The sequence below is a fragment of the Coregonus lavaretus genome (assembly GCF_964263955.1).
Source record: "Coregonus lavaretus genome assembly, chromosome: 24".
Classification (NCBI taxonomy): Eukaryota; Metazoa; Chordata; class Actinopteri; order Salmoniformes; family Salmonidae; genus Coregonus; species Coregonus lavaretus.
In genome coordinates, this window is record NC_140011.1 from 8,285,681 (window position 1) to 8,305,673 (window position 19,993).

The 19,993-nt window shown below is 43.0% G+C and overlaps 1 protein-coding gene across 1 annotated transcript in view; it reads left to right on the plus strand.

Moving 5' to 3' along the window:
• Positions 1-3,034: 3,034 nt before the first annotated feature.
• Positions 3,035-19,993, plus strand: part of LOC311100048 (rho guanine nucleotide exchange factor 28-like) — a 132,365-nt gene continuing 115,406 nt past the window's right edge. The window contains 2 exon segments of the mRNA XM_084140790.1: positions 3,035-3,104; positions 16,993-17,036. Coding sequence (XP_083996916.1) covers positions 17,004-17,036 — 33 coding nt within the window. The 5' untranslated portion in view covers positions 3,035-3,104; positions 16,993-17,003.

The following is a 19,993-nucleotide window of genomic DNA, read 5'->3' on the forward strand; positions in this document are numbered from 1 at the left end:
CCTGCTTCTTCCAGTCCATAAAACCCTATGAGCAGGCTTCTCTGGGGCCTTGTTGCCAGCAGTGCCAACAGGCCTGCTCACAGCGCCTGGTTCCTTCTGGGTCCTTTGTGCCTCCCGTCTCTGGTCCTCTGCCTCCTGCTGTTTGGTGCTGGATGACCGTAGCCCATGACGTGATTTCACAGAACACAACCAGCCACAGCAGAAAGAGAGGGGGTTTTGTCCCGGGACCCTCTTTTGTGCTGTTGTTATTGTTTAGTTAGTTTGTTTGTTTTCAGAGTTTCTAATGAAGAAGGCCACGGGTTGTGGTCCATCATTGCCACAGTAGGGACACCAGGGGGTCTGGAGAATAAAAAGCTTCCAGGTCAATAGCATGGAGCAAATCGTCTCGCTCGAATATCTTTGTCAGTTATCACACGCAACTCCGGCCATAGTGGCTTTATTCCCCCAGCATGCGAAGGGCAGTCGCGTGATAGGTCTACTCTCTTGCTGTGACCATAACTCATACTCCTCACTGCATCTACAGGATAGCCTAGTGAGTTGACTGTTAACTCAACTAACACTCAGCTATTGAAAGAATGATGCCGAGCTGACCTCAACCCTGGCTGAACTATGTTAAATCTGATTATTGGTGCATACTCATTTATGTGTCTGGAAAATGCCACAACCACAATCTATTCTAATGTCTTTCACATGTAATCTATGTGAGTAAATGTAATCAGAATGATAATATATCATCATACATTCTTGACTTTATAAAAAAAATGTGATGTTGCAACCAAACCCCAAAATGTTGCTAAAGCAGAAACAGACTGGCAACCAGGCCAATAGAGAACCATAGTGTTGTTTAAACAGTGCATGTATGACACATATATGTGGATAACATAAAAAAGAAACGTCAATGGATGTGTAAGAGGAAGTTAAACGGATCTAAGTTTCAGTTTTCACCCAAGCTCTTTACTCAATTGGTGTTGGGTAACTGGGACTAGATCTGCACCTAGGGCCCACCTACCCCAATCTTGTTATAATTTTATCCCAGTATGTGATGAAATCTAATGAACACATGGGGGCAGTATAGACCAATCTGACACACCAGCACTTGACTTGTAACGAATGAAGTTCATGATGAGTGACTGAACTGAAATTGTTGCTATTGAATGTGACTCATACAATGAGTTGGCAAGTCTGATTGTACTTAAAGCACCAGCAAGTGTTTTTTTTAATGTTCTTTATAAAATAATAATATTTAAAAGTGTATTTTTCATGTACTGAGTATAAGAGATGCATTTGAGAAAACAATGTGTCATACAGTATATGCAGTCACGTCATCTATTGTGTCCAGTTGCACATGTGGGATTAGTGATTTTGACTGCAGATGGCAGAACTGGTTCAGTCCAATAACCTTGATGAATGAAGTGTTCATCCGAGGGGCTGAGTCCTCTGGTCTACATTTCATACATTTCTCGATTCCTTCAGCTGAATCATAGCTTTATATTTGTTTATGGTTACATTTTTACATTTTAGTCATTTGGCAGACGCTCTTATCCAGAGCAACTTACAGTTAGTGAGTGCATTCATTTTTCATACTGGTTGTACTGCAACTGCTGCTGTTGCTGCCAATGAGCTGTAGCCTAAACTAGTTCTCCACTCCATGTTTGCTCAATTTGAGTTAATGGGTAAAGCAGGAAGGGCAGGAACTCCATTTGGACTCCCTCTCATTTCCTCCCGTTGCTATGGGCACTAGTATGAGTAATGACCTTGTATACACAAGTGCAGCAACAAGTTAGTGGAGAACAGCGAGATATGTTTTCAGTATGGGAAGGGGTTGGGGTCACCTATGGTAGACCATATGGGAGGGCAAGCAGTGCAATAGAAAGGACAACACTCACTAGCCTACCCATGCAAATTAAGTGTTTTGGATGGCATACAAATCCAACTCCCCATGGAAATAAACTGTTCCGTACAGATTCATTCTTATTTTATTACTTTATAATTAGGCTACCTTTCTAACATGTATTAGGCTACTGTAAAAAAGAAGACAAAAAATACTATGCCTACTGTCTCTTCAGGAGGCACTGATAAGGGAACATATTATTTTATTTTCTATTCTACAGTGCCTTCAGAAAGTTTTCATGCCCCTTGACTTATTCCACATTTTGTTGTGTTACAGCCTGAATTCAAAATGGATTCAATCGTTTTTTTTCTCTCACCCATCTACACACAATACCCCATAATGACAAAGTGAAAACATGTTCACGTTGTCATTATGGGGTATTGTGTGTAGATGGGTGATATAAAATAAGATTTAATCTATTTTGAGTTCAGGCTGTAACACAACAAAATGTGGAATAAGTCAAGGGGCATGAAAACTTTCTGAATAGACTGTTTGTACATAGAAAACCGACTCCCACTCACCACAACCTCACCTGTGCATTAAGAGGGTACATCAAGTGGCATGTCTCCCATCTCATCCAGGTTTGTGGACACGTGACGGTGTTATTGTGGCTCTCCGTGTGACCGGTAGAGGGGAGACCTGCAGCTTCACTGATCAACCCAGTCAATACAGAAAATACTAGATTATTGTTAATCTCTTATCCGAGAATTTACCTTGCTTTCACTGTAAAATAGCCAACTACATCCAAATCAGCAGCAAACTCCGAGAGCATCGAGTTAAGGGATTCAGAAGGGGCGTGGCATTGATGGAGTTCGATGCGCCATGGGTTTGTGCTATTAGTACATAAAAACATTGTACTTATTTGTACATATAGTACATCATTAATGAGAGACTGGGTTATCGCTGATGGAGGAGGGGCTGGACAACCACGCGGGGTGGAGGAGAGGGCCGACAGACCGAGGCTGGCAGCAGTGCTTTGGGAAACCCAGTTTTCAAAAAGAAAGTTTGCCTACTCTTCGTGCGGAACTGAGGACTTCACAGAATAGATTCGCAAACTGTGGTGTTATTTATCGTTTTTACTATTGCCTATTGGGGAAATTAGTAAACGTTCAGACTTTTAGGAGATAGATAGGACGTTGGAAAGTGATCGCTCAATTTTTTTACACAGGAAGCGCTTTCAACAGGTCTAGTGAACAGAGCGCGGACGACTCAGGTAATGTGAAACCCGACAACACAATGTAGCGCTTTGCATCTAGTCTTGCAAAATTATAGACAGACAATTTGTGAAATATAACCCCACTCAAAATTCAACCAGTTGTATGCCAGCGCTCTTCCAATAGTAAATTGGCATAGTTTAGCTGACTCTTTAGGCAGATGATGATACAATGCGTTATAAATACATATAACACGGTGTACTGCTGAGGTTGGGCTCTCTAGAGTCTAGTTCCTCTCAAGGTTTCTTCCATACCTTTGCTGTTATTTGCCACTGACACCCTGAGCTTTTCTTTCTGCGCACTTGAGTCCAGCCAGGTTTTTGTTAAACACTTTGTGACAAATGCAATACAATGACAAGATGTGCTGCAGTGTTAGTTCCTAATGTATTGTTAGAGGGAGGTCATTTGTTCCATAATGTCTTGGATAAGGATCAATGTTTGGGACTCTAGTGATAGTGTTGATAAGGCATTGTGTATAGAGTTGGTTCACTTTCTTGTACACTTTGAATTTTTGTTGCTATCTAGAACCTAAAAGGGTTCTTCGTCTGTCCCCATAGAATAACCCTTTTTGGTCCCAGGTAGAACCCGTTTGGTTCCAGGTAGAACCTTTTTGGGTTCAATGTAAAAACCCTTTTCCCAGAGGGTTCTACATGGAACCCAAAAGGGTTCTACCTGGAACCCAAAAGGGTTCTTTCTAACTGGAACTGGAACCAAAACATTTTTTTCTTATAAGTGACATATTATATATCCTGTTGGTGGCCTGGACTGACCTGGCACGAGAAGGTTATTTTCCACACTATCTCTGGTTCACTGGAGATGAAAGTAGGAACCATATTCTATTGAAACCTGCTCCTTAATAACATACAACAGATAACGTTTCCACAACCATAAAATCAATCATATTTTCATACCAGCTATCTTATAAAATGTTATGAAGTGATGATAATGGAGCACTTATCAGGAAGACATAGTTTTAATAGGTTATACTGTCTGCAACTCATACTAATAGCATCATCAATCAGGTTGAAAAAGACGTGTCTAGTGGTTTTCCTATCATAGTTCACCTGCGTATCAGACCTTACCAAAGCAGAATGGTTTTGTTTCCTAGACTGAGGACTCACACTGCTTGTCTTGGCAGCTGTGTTACATTGTCCTCATTCCACCTTGCATTTCTCAGGGGCCATGAATCAACGCATAACTGAGCATTTAGCTAGGTCTTCCAGAGAATCATTTCTATCTCACAACCGCACCTGTGCCAAATGCCAAATGCACCAAAGACAATGAGCTGCTACATTTTGTAATTACCAAACGGTATGGTGAAATCAAGATTCACCTGTTCAGGTAATTAATGGTTGACGTGGGTGATGATGTGAAAGAAACCATATTCATTCACACTTGACCTCTCTGGACATTCACATTAGAAAATATTTTGGGTACATGACCAGATGTCAAAACTTGTGTTCCTTCTGGTTTTGACATGTTTGTTCTCTATTGTGTAGAGATTGACTGGTTAGTTATTGTTCACATCAGCTAGTCATCTCAGGCCCAGTGTCTGGCAAGGGGCCAAAATCAGGTTTGTTACACACAGACACACTGAAGAGTAGAGAGGTCAGAGGTCAGGGTTAAGAGGACGTCACAACACCTCAAGTTTTTCAAGGGGAGTGGTGTATGCAGGGCTCTAAATTAATATTATCGTTGATCTTCTAAAGAAGCTATCCCATTTCCTTTCTTACTGTGCCCTCAAATGTTTAGATATACTGGTAAAGTAACCAGGTTGTTAGCAAGCTAATGAGGTAACATGACTGAACAAGGTGTAAACAAATGCCTGTGAGTGGGTTTGGAGCGACCCATGACATGGTTTATGAACAGGGCCTAAAAACAAACTTTTTGATCCACCAGCCACTGTGGCAGGTAGATGAAAAAATCTACCAGCCACTCATTACCTGCCACTCATAATTATTACCAGCCAATACATTTATTTGCCATAATAACACCAACAACAAAAAACGGTTTCTTGGTTTTGTTTTTCTAGATTTCGGATTATTGTGAACAAAACAATGTAAATAGCCAAGAAACACGAAGACAAAGTCACACTGAGTATGTTTACATGAGCACTAACAATTAGATCTTAAACTGATTATGGCAGTAGGGCGAGGATGTCATGTGAACACTTTACTCTGCTAATCTTAATCGGCGTGAGGTCAAATCGAAGTAAGCATACGCTGATAGAAACACCTGCTTTTCTGTGCAATGTTTTGAATTATTAGGACATGTAAACAGCTTAACCTGCGTTCTAGCAGTGTATTTGATCTGCGCATGTGCCAGCAATGGTAGTGGAAGCCTCCCTCTTATGCGCAAGTGAAGTACAGTGGGGAAAAAAAGTATTTAGTCAGCCACCAATTGTGCAAGTTCTCCCACTTAAAAAGATGAGAGAGGCCTGTAATTTTCATCATAGGTACACGTCAACTATGACAGACAAAATGAGAAAAGAAAATCCAGATAATCTCATTGTGGGATTATTAATGAATTTATTTGCAAATTATGGTGGAAAATAAGTATTTGGTCAATAACAAAAGTTTCTCAATACTTTGTTATATACCCTTTGTTGGCAATGACACAGGTCAAACGACACAGGTCAAACGTTTTCTGTAAGTCTTCACAAGGTTTTCACACACTGTTGCTGGTATTTTGGCCCATTCCTCCATGCAGATCTCCTCTAGAGCAGTGATGTTTTGGGGCTGTCGCTGGGAAACACGGACTTTCAACTCCCTCCAAAGATTTTCTATGGGGTTGAGATCTGGATACTGGCTAGGCCACTCTAGGACCTTGAAATGCTTCTTACGAAGCCACTCCTTCGTTGCCCGGGCGGTGTGTTTGGGATCATTGTCATGCTGAAAGACCCAGCCACGTTTCATCTTCAATGCCCTTGCTGATGGAAGGAGGTTTTTACTCAAAATCTCACGATACATGGCCCCATTCATTCTTTCCTTTACACGGATCAGTCGTCCTAGTCCCTTTGCAGAAAAACAGCCCCAAAGCATGATGTTTCCACCCCCATGCTTCACAGTAGGTATGGTGTTCTTTGGATGCAACTCAGCATTCTTTGTCCTCCAAACACGACGAGTTGGGTTTTTACCAAAAAGTTCTATTTTGGTTTCATCTGACCATATGACATTCTCCCAATCCTCTTCTGGATCATCCAAATGCACTCTAGCAAACTTCAGATGGGCCTGGACATGTACTGGCTTAAGCAGGGGGACACGTCTTGCACTGCAGGATTTGAGTCCCTGGCGGCGTAGTGTGTTACTGATGGTAGGCTTTGTTACTTTGGTCCCAGCTCTCTGCAGGTCATTCACTAGGTCCCCCCGTGTGGTTCTGGGATTTTTGCTCACCGTTCTTGTGATCATTTTGACCCCATGGGGTGAGGTCTTGCGTGGAGCCCCAGATCGAGGGAGATTATCAGTGGTCTTGTATGTCTTCCATTTCCTAATAATTGCTCCCACAGTTGATTTCTTCAAACCAGCTGCTTACCTATTGCAGATTCAGTCTTCCCAGCCTGGTGCAGGTCTACAATTTTTGTTTCTGGTGTCCTTTGACAGCTCTTTGGTCTTGGCCATAGTGGAGTTTGGAGTGTGACTGTTTGAGGTTGTGGACAGGTGTCTTTTATACTGATAACAAGTTCAAACAGGTGCCATTAATACAGGTAATGAGTGGAGGACAGAGGAGCCTCTTAAAGAAGAAGTTACAGGTCTGTGAGAGCCAGAAATCTTGCTTGTTTGTAGGTGATCAAATACTTATTTTCCACCATAATTTGCAAATAAATTCATTAAAAATCCTACAATGTGATTTTCTGGATTTCTTTCTCTCCATTTGTCTGTCATAGTTGACGTGTACCTATGATGAAAATTACAGGCCTCTCTCATATTTTTAAGTGGGAGAACTTGCACAATTGGTGGCTGACTAAATACTTTTTCCCCCCACTGTATTTGTCAGTGGGCAAACGTACAAAATCAGCAGGGGATCAAATACTTTTTTCCCTCACTGTATATATATAGTTTTTATTTTTGTCCCTTAAAGCCCACCAAAGCGTCGTAAATTCTAAGCAGAAACATATCTAAATCAGGCAAAAAAGAATCCTGCACCCCCTGTCAAATCTTTCCACCATCTCTGACTAGTCTACAGCGCATTTTCTATATTAGTGGGTTATGGTCGGGTTTTCACATTATCACATATAGTCGGGCGGCTACGGATGGGTTATTAGCAATTACAGGTGGATGCGGGTGAACAAACAGCTGACCTGCGCACCATTAGTGTCCATATAAACAGGATTATTAGGAAAATAATTATTCTTGCAAGACATGCAAACGTTTTAAACTATTATATATTAATCTGACTATCCACAAAATCAGATTATTCTGTGCATTTAACCTTACTCACTTTATTCGACTTTTGGTTTAATTTGACCAACTTCTATGCCTGTGGTATGTGCTTCTAAAAATGAGTCTTTCAACACTTCAAATCAAATCAATCATTTTTAGGGCCTTCCTCTAACAACGCCTGGCATAGAGGTCCTGGATGGCAGGGAGCTCGGCCCCAGTGATGTACTGGGTTGTATGCACTACTAGGGCTGTGGCGGTCATGAAATTTTGTCAGCCGGTGATTGTCAAGCAAGTAACTGTCGGTCTCAAGGTAATTGACCGTTAATTAACAAACACATTTAGAATCTCCTGGCTTCCACGCATAGCCTACAAGCCACTGATGCAGACCTTTGGAACATCTACATTAAAACAAGTCTAATAAATCCATGTAATATAGCCTACAGCATCACAATAAACCATGATCTATTTAAACCGGTCTAAAGAAACATGATATGAAGAAAATGTAGTCTATTTCAGAAGAACAGAATAGCACACTGAGTTGTCCTTGTGTTAGGCCCTCATCTGGCTATGCCATTTGGCTGTGGGCTACACTAGTTCATTTAGCATACAAGATTTTCTTAGAATGCCGTAGCATTAATTTATAGTATGAAGAATACAATTGAACATAACTGAATAAAATAGAAAGGATATTTTAACCAAAGGATTTGAGGGAGTGCACACATGCAGCTATTCTGTGTTGAGCGGTTAACAAAGAAACAGGTACTCCTATATCCTTAATTTAGAGTAATTTATATAACTTTAGTTGTGATACAAATTTTGGGCTATATGTTTTGATTTTTAATACATTCTTAATGCTGCACCATAAGACTCTAATGATGGTTTGAAAGAAGTTGCTTGAAAGGCATGAGCTCTGCTTAGTTTTTTGTGCAGGCTGTGCACACTTCATCAGTGTCTCATTCACAATTTGACAAGCACTTGATAATGCCTCGAATTTCCTGGCTGCATCCCCTTTGTGTGGCCGTAATGCCCCCTAAAAAAATCCATGCCTTTTGGGCTGAATATAATAATTATAATTCCCTGCTGCATGCCAAAGCACCTCTTTCTCACAGGCTACAAGTGAAGACCGACGCAACTGCGCGGTCCTTATCCAATTCCTAGGTGCATATTGAAAATATTGGAAGAACTGTCCACATGGCACTTTTCGTCAGCCAACAAGATGAGTAGGCCTAACAAACAGCAAAAGCACTAGCCTACAGTGCCTTGCAAAAGTATTCATCCCCCTTGGTGTTTTTCCTATTTTGTTGGATTACAACCTGTAATTTAAAATGGATTTTTATTTGGATTTGATGTAATGGACATACACAAAATAGTCAAAATTGGTGAAGTGAAATGAAAAAAATAAATAGCGGAAAAGTGGTGCGTTCATATGTATTCACCCCCTTTGCTATGAAGCCCCTAAATAAGATCTGGTGCAACCAATTACCTTCAGAAGTCACATAATTAGTTAATTAAAGTCCACCTGTGTGCAATGTAAGTGTCACATGATATGTCACATGGTCTCAGTATATATATGTGATCAAGATGTAGTTGTCCCGATTGCACTGACTTTGCTCACAGCTGCTTGTTTGAAGAAGTGTACTTACTGTGATCAAGATGTGGTTGTCCCACTGGCTATCCTAAGTTGAATGCACCAATTTGTAAGTCGATAAGAGCGTCTGCTAAATGACTTAAATGTAAATGTAAATATATATACACCTGTTCTGAAAGGCCCCAGAGTCTGCAACATCACTAAGCAAGGGGCACCACCAAGAAAGCTGCACCATTAAGACCAAGGAGCTCTCCAAACTGGTGGGGACAAAGTTGTGGAGAAGTACAGATCAGGGTTGGTTATAAAAAAATGTCAAACTTTTAACATCCCACGGAGCACCATTAAATCCATTATTAAAAAATGGAAAGAATATGGCACCACAACAAACCTGCCCAGAGATGGCCGCCCACCAAAACTCATGGACCAGACAAGGAGGGCATTAATCAGAGAGGCAACAAAGAGACCAAAAATAACCCTGAAGGAGCTGCAAAGCTCCACAGCGGAAATTGGAGTATCTGTCCATAGGACCACTTTAAGCCATGCACTCCACAGAGCTGGGCTTTACGGAAGAGTGGCCAGAAAATAGCCATTGCTTAAAGAAAAAAATAAGCAAACACGTTTGGTGTTCGCCAAAAGGCATGTGGGAGACTCCCCAAACATATGGAAGAAGGTACTCTGGTCAGATGAGACTATAATAGAGCTTTTTGTCCATCAAGGAAAACGCTATGACTGGCGCAAACCCAACACCTCTCATCACCCCGAGAACAGCATCCCCACAGTGAAGCATGGTGGTGGTGCCACCTTCTCACCATGATCTCGCCATCACGGTTGACAACTCCATTGTGTCCTCCTCCCAGAGTGCAAAGAGCCTTGGCGTGACCCTGGACAACACCCTGTCGTTCTCCGCTAACATCAAGGCGGTGACCCGATCCTGTAGGTTCATGCTCTACAACATTCGGAGAGTACGACCCTGCCTTACACAGGAAGCGGCACAGGTCCTAATCCAGGCACTTGTCATCTCCCGTCTGGATTACTGCAACTCGCTGTTGGCTGGGCTCCCTGCCTGTGCCATTAAACCCCTACAACTCATCCAGAATTCCGCAGCCCGTCTGGTGTTCAACCTTCCCAAGTTCTCTCACGTCACCCCGCTCCTCCGCACACTCCACTGGCTTCCAGTTGAAGCTCGCATCTGCTACAAGACCATGGTGCTTGCCTACGGAGCTGTGAGGGGAACGGCACCTCCGTACCTTCAGGCTCTGATCAGTCCCTACACCCAAACGAGGGCATTGCGTTCATCCACCTCTGGCCTGCTGGCCCCCCTACCTCTGCGGAAGCACAGTTCCCGCTCAGCCCAGTCAAAACTGTTCGCTGCTCTGGCACCCCAATGGTGGAACAAGCTCCCTCACGACGCCAGGACAGCGGAGTCACTCACCACCTTCCGGAGACACTTGAAACCCCACCCCTTTAAGGAATACCTGGGATAGGATAAAGTAATCATTCTACCCCCCCCCCTTACCCCAACCCAAAGAAAGAAAAAAAAAACATATTGTAAAGTGGTTATCCCACTGGCTATCAGGTGAATGCAGCAATTTGTAAGTCGCTCTGGATAAGAGCATCTGCTAAATGACGTAAATGTAAAATGTAAATTTTAATAATATAATAATATGCCATTTAGTAGACGCTTTTATCCAAAGCGACTTACAGTCATGCGTGCATACATTTTTCTTTGTGTATGGGTGGTCCCGGGGATCGAACCCACTACCTTGGCGTTACAAGCGCCGTGCTCTACCAGCAGGGACTGGGAAACTGGTCAGAATTGAAGGAATGATGGAGGGCGCTAAATACAGGGAAATTCTTGAGGGAAACCTGTTTCAGTCTTCCAGAGATTTGAGACTGAGACGGAGGTTCACCTTCCAGCAGGACAATGACCTTAAGCATACTGCTAAAGCAATACTCAAGTGGTTTAATGGGAAACATTTAAATGTCTTGGAATGGCCTAGTCAAAGCCCAGACCTCAATCCAATTGAGAATCTGTGGTATGACTTAAAGATTCAAGATTGGTGAATAGTTATGCACACTCCAGTTTTCTGTTTTTTTTTGTCTTATTTCTTGTTTGTTTCACAATAAAAAATATTTTGCATCTTCAAAGTGGTAGGCATGTTGTGTAAATCAAATGATACAAACCCCCCAAAAATCCATTTTAATTCCAGGTTGTAAGGCAACAAAATAGGAAAAATGCCAAGGGGGGTGAATACTTTCACAAGCCACTGTATGTCAATCTGCTATCCCCCATAGTACAAAAGTTGACCTATTCTGTGCTAAAAATAAATATTCCAAACATAGTCTGCGACAGTTGTGGGATGCGATAGATCCCAAATTAATACAACCACTCGCAATCTGTGGATTCTATTCGATTAGATAGATTCAAATTGTATGTTAACATCACAGCATAGTTGAAAGTTATATGGTGCGTAGAAATCCGAAGAGGGTGGCCAGGTGGGATGGGCTGATAGTTGGGATGTGGAATTGGAGACAAGTGAGAGTGGAGTTGCTGGGCGGGGGATAGAATGACGGTAAAATAATCAAGTCAAAATAAAACAAGAAGTAAGTTTGAATGACACTGAGGGGCAACGTTGTTACAGCTAATGCCTGTTTGCCTGAGGATGCCGCGCAGGTGTTTCTACACATGCATATACACACACTCCCATTCAAATGCACACATGGACACACACACACACAATCACACATGTAAATAGTGTCATACATGCAGTCAAACAGATTCAGTTGGCCTTGCTGTTATGATTTTTGTTGTCCTTGATGTCTTTTGTTTTTTTGCATTGTTGTTTTCTTTTTTCTCTTTTGTTCATTTTGTTGGTGCATTGGGGGACGGGGTCTTGGGGGTGGGGAATGGAATAATTTTAATTTTTCTCGGGGGGGGGGGGGGGGGGGGGGTCTCGGATGGTTGAGGGGCAGCTCTTGGGGAACTGTGGGGGGGATAATAATAATAATACAACCACTTGCATCAAAAAACCTGTTTTAAGCAATGAGCCTGATGCAACAGATGAGAACGTTTAGCTTAACATTTTGATAAACTATTAGGCTATTCCTTCACATTATAAGTGCAGCAATGCGCACACAGCTGTAGGTTGTAAGCACAAATGTTCCATTAGCAGGAAAACACCATTCTCAAAAGTGAGCACAAATGCGATTATGCATGTAATGCTTTTATTATAAAAGTGCATGTTTTTGGTGAAAATGATCTTCCCCAAACTTGAAACTCACGCGCTGTGTATGTATGCCAGTTAGGTTCTACACCGATTGTAAAGCGGATTAACCTCTACGGGATCGGTGTCCCGTATATGGGACGGTTGAGCTAACGTGCGCTAATGTGATTAGCATGACTGTTGTAGGAATACTGTCAGCAGGTCAAGGTAGTTTTACCACCTTACCATAGTTATACCCGTTTACCGCTCTTCCCTCATGAACTGGGGCACCATCCTGTGAGTGATGCGTCTGTCGTCACCACCTTCCTTGCTAACACTACCCCTAGGAGAGTGCCTGTAATGAAGATTAAGGGGCTCCTCCAGTGGGGGAGGACTGAGAGAGTCTGTGGTCACCGTTATCCTTCGATTTAGGTGACTGAGTACACAAGCAGTGGGCAGAGACCCAATGCTGGAAGTCTCTCATCCTCAGTAATCCCAGTGGTACTACTGAGATGGTGGAAGCCATCAACCCCAGCACTCTGAGACACGTTTTGAGTGTAACCGAGTGCCCCCAGGGCGAAGCACTGATGGAACGACGTGATGCGGCCGTCCGATAGTGTGGTCCGGAAAGAGAGAGAATCCAGTCTGACGCCCAGGTATTCTTTCTATTCTCTGTGTGGGCACCAAACAGCTCTTTTTTCTGGTTGATCTTGAACCAGGGAGCCAGAGCCGCTTTAGGGGTGCCAGAGCTGCTTTCACACACTTGCTGAACGCCTGGGTGGCTAGTGCTAGCCCGAAGGGGACAGCAAGGTACTCGTAGGCCATGCCCTGAAAGGCGAACCTTGAGAAACCTGGCAGAACGCTAATGTGAAAATAAGCGTCCTGTAGGTCAACTGTAGTGAACCAGTCGCCTCGACGAATAGAGCGAGACAGCACGTTGAGCGTAAGCATACGGAACGTGAACTTCCTCAGATAACTGTTGAGGACCCGTAGGTCCAAAATGGGGCGTTGAAAGCGGGTGGTTTCATAGCGAACTGCAGTGTGTACCCCTTTGTGACTGTGGACAGGACCCAGGGCTCCAGTTCACTGCTTTTGTAACGAGTTGCCTACAAGTTATTTTTCTACTAGTTTGATGGTTGTAGCCATCAATTATCCCATTTACAATCACCAATATGTGCAAACTTATTTCATTTGCTGCTTCACATTTCTCTAGTATAGGCTACTTATCGTAATGAACGATATCAGCAAAATGCCTGTGATAAGTGATTGGTGTGGTCTGTGTCTATTTATTTTCGGTTTATTGTCCCAGATCTAGGGTTGAGTGAACTCCCTCCATCTTCCCTGTGGGTGAACGCATAGGAATGAGCCGCTGCACAGGGCATAGGGCTCTTGGAGCGCAGATGCGCCTCTCCCCCGTTTTTTGGGGGAGGAAGGTCTGCGCTCAGCCCGAGAGGGGACAGGCCAGAACATGGTGTGAACTGTTGACTTCCCCTCTCTGCTGCTGGGGACTGACCTCTAGGTCGGCCTCCCCTTCTTCGCTCCAGGGGAATCAGCGGGGCGGCTGCAACGATGGACCGCTTCCCCTACTGGCTGCCTCTGTTATTGGGCCTTGACTGGGTGCTCGCAGTCTGCTGCGTCGCTGGGGTTTTAGCGGCCCTAACGCCTGTGTACTGCCCTCTCCCTGCCGCAAAGCCATGCTGTCTTGTTGCAGGGGTTCCACGGTTCCCAGATCTGCGAGGCAAGGCGAAGTCCTTCTTGTGAAGTTCGCACCTCTGCCGCATGGCGTGGCCGCCCGCCAAAACAGCTCTTTGGGCTCAACAGGAGCATCAAGGAAGTTTGCCTTCTCCTTGTCCGATAGGCTGGACAAGTTCAGCCAGAGGTCTCTCTCCCACACCACCGCAAGGCTCATAGTGCACCCACAGCTTTGGATGGTGCCTCTGGAGACACAGAGGTTTAAATATGCAACAACGCAGGTTTCCTCCCAGAGATCAGGGATAGCCGTCCCGATGCCTAGGAGGTTGCCCATCTCCTGTAACAGCTCCGCCTGGTAGGCCATCAGTAGGGATGTGACATTCAGAGTCCATGCTGAATGTGCCACATGCTCGTAGACCTTCTGGAGGATTGAGACTGAGAAGCGCTCCATCTTTCCAGGAAGGGCCATGTCGGTCAGAGAGGAGGCACGGCTGGGGTTGAGATGGTTGGCCAAGGATTGCTCCACAACCGGAGGCTTGCTGAAACCCAGCACCTCCATGCCCTGCATGTTCAAAGCCGCAAAATCCCTAGTCAGGGCATTGCTGGACAGGGACTTTTCCTGGTTACGTTTGGCTTCCTCCAAAAAGGCTGGGACTGCCGGGAGGAGTTGCTTCCCCGAGATTGTGCGAGAGGGGATTATCTTCCCATCGAACCAGTCCCTCTCGGCGTTGCCGCCCCCCTCAGGCGCAGGCCACCCAATATTGAGTTTGGCTGCAGCCCGCTTGCAGACATCAATAAGCCTGTACTTCTCCTCGGGTTTCGGAGCTCCGCTTAGGGCACTGGAGGGCCTCGAGCCCTGGGCTTGGAGTTCCTCTTTCCCCTTGTCTTCGTCATGGAAAGTCGTCGTCATCCTCTTCGATAACGAGCTCCCCCTCCCCCACTGCATGTTCGTCAAACAGTGGGTGGAAGTTCGGGGAGGGGGCCCAGGAAGTCTGGGGTCGTGGTTGTGGAGTTGCCTCCTCGCCGCTGGAGGAAGAGGAGCCTCGAGGAGGGGCTGCTCTATGCAGTCTCCGTTTGAGGCCGGTCCTTACAATGCACGCAGGACTCCGGGTGAGCGAGAGCCATCTGTGCATGTTCTTCCCCCAAGCAGGGGATACACGAAGTGGGTTTCCTTGCCAGCTATCATAGCCCCACATGGCTAGCCGGTGCTGGGGCAGGGGTGTGCTGGTGCTGTGGCAGGTGCTGTGCTCGGTTCTCCTTGAGAAGTGGTCGCAGGTTCCATAACTCTGAGGGACACACAGTGGTTTTATCCTCGAGTTAAAGGGATACTTTGGGATTTTGGCAATGAGGCCTTTCATCTACTTCCCCAGAGTCTGATTAATTAGTGGATACCATTTTTGTGTCTCTGTGTCCAGTATGAAGGAAGTTAGAGGAAGTTTCACGAGCCAATGCTAACTACGTTAGCGCAATGACTGGAAGTCTATGGGTATCTACGAAGCGAATTCTACTCAAAGCAAAACTTTCCTTTCAGTCAGTACTCAACACTGCTGACTAGAAGTTGAGGTCCCACGTTTGGTAGCGACAGGGATCAAGTCGTGCTGAGGAAAGCTTAGAGAGCGTAGTGATCTTCTCAAGGAAGAGAGCGAGAATGACCAGAGGGCGGGGCATGGCGACTTATAATGAGTAGGGCCTCTCCTCATTCACCACTTGACCTGTCTGTCTTCGACAGATGTTGTGTGATTGGACCTTCCGTAGTGATAGGCTTGTCCAACGATATCCCATAGTGAGATACCGAAAGAGAACATACAGGTTATTCTACATCAGACAGTGACACACATAAACAGCAACCCTACACACATAAACTGTTACCCTACACCCATATTATGGAAGTTCCGTTTTCTATCCATAGTTCCAATGTTTTTTTCTGACTCCACAGCCATGAGAGTGATAATACCATTATATAATGATAATATCATGAGTGACAATACCAGATAATAGTAATACCTGTTATAGGATCATGAAAATCACACCTCAGCCCATGGCATCAGGCACCTTATCTATTGACAAGGATACCCTCTGACTACAGTAGCAACAGTCAGTGAAAAGGACAGTGATATTCATTTCCTGTGACATCCCTCTAGCACACCACTCAGAGAATCACCTGTCAAAATCTCTGTGTGAATCTCATGGGGTTTTGATGTAATTTGAGGGACTTTTATCATGTAACGACAGTGGACATTTTAACTCATAAGACAAGGAAGGTTTCTTGGTTGCTTTCCTCTACGTTAGTTGTTTCTCATCATTCCCTTGTCAAGACTGAGCTATACCTCTATAGGGCTGACAGCATCTCTCTTTCACTTTGAAGTCATGCAGTATTCACACACATAAACAGCTGAGAGTGAATTCACACCGGATAAGTTGTATGCAAGTGGTTAAAGTTACACTTTCAGCACAGTGTCCTCCATTCCTGCAACCTGCCACCAAATAGACAGAGAAACCCAGCAAATCATGTACCCTGCAAAGACCGACTGCAAACTAAAGCCTTCCAATTTTAGATAATTCTCTAATTCTGGGAAACTTAAGGTAAAATACATGTATTCTAGACACCGACAGACCGATTGGATCGCTCTTTCCCATGGAGTAAAAAATAGAAATATGAATGGAAGGAGAAATGGGATAATATTAAAAGGATAACAGTGTTTCATAGAAGACCTCATGTTCAAACATACCAGGATGAAGAGAAGATTAGGTTGTGTCTCGCACGTAGAGTAGAGCCTTGTGAGGCTGTTGCTCTGACGGCCCAATTCATAAACTGCTTCAGTACTGGAATTACTGTAGAGAAGAGTTTGGACAAAATCTGCGATATGTACATGGCATGCTGATCATTGTTTTGATGATTACAGTGTGTTGTTAATCAGATGTATGCAGGGTTGTTGTTACATATTCGTTATTGCAGTTGTACTATGGTTGTAATAATATAATAATATATGTGATCGTGTCCCTTTTCTTCTTATTGTTTCATCAGAAGCTCAGAACATGGAGCTGAACAGAGGAGAAGTGCCTCTATATGTAAGTACTGATATACTGTTGTTCATCCTGTGTGTATGTGTGTCCTACGTGTGTGTGACTCCTCAGCTACCTCTCTCTATGCCGTTTCATCTTCCCTCTCTCTGTTTCCTCTCTCTCCGTTCCCTGTCTCTCTCTCCGGTTGGTGGTTGACTGGCTGGCCTTGTGTTGAGGTTGGGCTGCAGGTGAAATCTAACCCTAGTGTGTTACACTCCCCTGGGATAGAAACCTTTACACCCGGCCTGTTCTCCAGATGGACAAGGCCTACTGAGACAACTAAAAGCCCATACTTTTATTCATACGTGTGTGTGTGTGTGAGAGAGAGAGAGAGGGACAGCATGTGTGTGTTTGATAAATAGTGTGCTCAAGTGGTAAGGAAATAGGGCCCAGTAAAAGATAGAATGAGAACTATAAAAGATGAATGTATTGTTTATTGGTTCTGAGCAGGTAGGCCCAGACCTGAGTGGCTCTATGTTTATTCTAAAGGTCAGTACATGTGTTTTCTATTTGAGGTGAATTAGGAGTGGGTTTTCAGAAGGTCGATTTAAAGCTTCTCATTTATTTTCATTAAGTGTGTAATTACTTGCGCTCTTACTCTCTCTCTCCCCCTCTCTCTCTTCTCTCTCTCTTCCCCTCACTCTCCTACTGCCTTTTTTCTCTCCCTCTCTTCTCCTGTGTGGTAGAATCCCTTATTAGTTATCATTACTCAAAAGTTTTGTGGAAACCCGCTGCACTAGTATACTAGAGTACACTTACTTACGTTAGAGCTGGCTTTACTCAAACTATAAGTGTCACATGATCCCAAATGGGCCACAATTTAAAGTTGATGAAACACTAAAGGTTTTAGTAAGTAGAGAAATATTTTAAGTACATTGTACTCAACATAGTTTGCTAAATGAAGTAGATTAGTAGTGTAACACACACTTAAATAATTTTTGTCCACTAATGGTAATTTCAGAGTTACATTTGGTATTTTATTAGGATCCCCATTAGCTGTTGCAAAAGCAGCAGCTACTCTTCCTGGGGTCCACACAAAACATGAAACATTACATAATACAGAACATTAATAGACAAGAACAGATCAAGGACAGAACTACATATTTTTTTTTTAAAGGCACACGTAGCCTACATATCAATACATACACACAAACTATCTAGGTCAAATAGGGGAGAGGCGTTGTGCCGTGAGGTGTTGCTTTATTTGTTTTTTGAAACCAGGTTTGCTGTTTATTTGAGCAATATGAGATGGAACAGAGTTCCATGCAATAATGGCTCTATATAGTACTGTACACTTTCTTGAATTTGTTCTGTATTTGTGGACTGTGAAAAGACCCCTGGTGGCATGTCTGGTGGGGTAAGTGTGTGTGTCATAAACATAATAGTTTGAGCTAAATCTACAAAAATATTTGGTGTCAGGGCAACATGTTGAAGTATATTGTTTGGGTGCAGAATACTTAAAAGATGTCTGTCCATTAACTTGCTTTTACTCCCCACAATAACTTTAGTTGTAAAGTTCTGTTTGTACTCAAAACATTAAAGCCATGGCAACTTGCCACTTAACTTGGTTCTATCGTGTCACTGTGAATTAAATTGAAGTATCCAAACTGTGTAACCTTTGCGCAACTTACTTACAAACCCAAGTAATTTTACTATATTTTATATGTTAATATCACTTGATTAATAACTTAAATCATTCATGTTGTATCACTGTAATTAATGACTTTAGTTACTCTATTCTTTGGAGTGCATTCAACAAATACTGAATCAACATGTTCAAGTTTGCATACAACTTTTGAGTAAATTAAACATAGAACTGTAAAAAAAATTATCACATTTTAGTCCTGTGTAACTTGATCTTTTTTGTTACGGAACTCAAATAATTTGTGGAAACCAGTCAAAGTCAAAAACTACTCTTAAAATCCTAGTTCTTTCTTTCAGTCAACTACTCTAAAGCAAGTTAGCTTTACAACAGTTTTTTCTTAAAAAATTTAATTAAATTTTCTTTAAAACACTGCATCTTCAGAACCACAAATCTCTAATTACATGAATGCAAAACATGATTCATCTATTTTAAGCTCCATCAATAGATAAATGGCAATTCTGTACATCATGACTCATTTGAACATATGCTGTAACTTTTAAAAGGCTCAGATAACAAAACCCCAACTTTCAATCAATTCAGTACTGTGTAACATTGCAACATTCCCCATCAACAACTTAACTATTAAAACATAAGCACAGTATAATGACCCTTCTCCAATTAACACGTTCAACTGATGTGGTAGCTTCCATTCAATTAAAAGCTGTGCTGAAGGATATAAAATCAAAATAATGAGGTAGTGATGTGCCGACAACGTCACTACATTTAACTGTTTAAGATGAAGATTATTGTTGACAATTAAAATGTCTTCCTCCACAACAATTGTTCACTCCATTATGTTTACAAAACAAAGTTATACTTGCAGATTATAAAATGTACTTATGCACGCAATGTTTCGGTCCTGAACTAAGGTGTAGGGCCGAATCATTAAACGGACAAATAAACTTTCTAAATGCAAGTAGACAGTGTGTGCGAACGTTGTTTCCCCAACTTCCTTATATGTACCGGTCCACAACACTACACATGTATGCAAAAGACCTCTCCTTACAACTCCATGAAGATTCCCTATCCATTTTCATCCTCTGGGACCTCAGCAATGTGATATTTGTGGCCAATGCCTCTAAAGCTTCCTATATACAAGGATTCAGGCTGAGGCCAACAACTTCATCACTGATTTGTAAGGTAACTTAACAATGCCAATGTTCAGTTTTCCCAAACAGTAACACTTTCAATGAAACTCTACACCAACTGAAGTCAAGTTAGTCTTGTATCTCTGTACATGTTAAGACTCAATATATTAAAGGCCAATAGTATTGCATGACTTTCTCATTTTTGTGACCGGTTTGACTAAAGGCACACA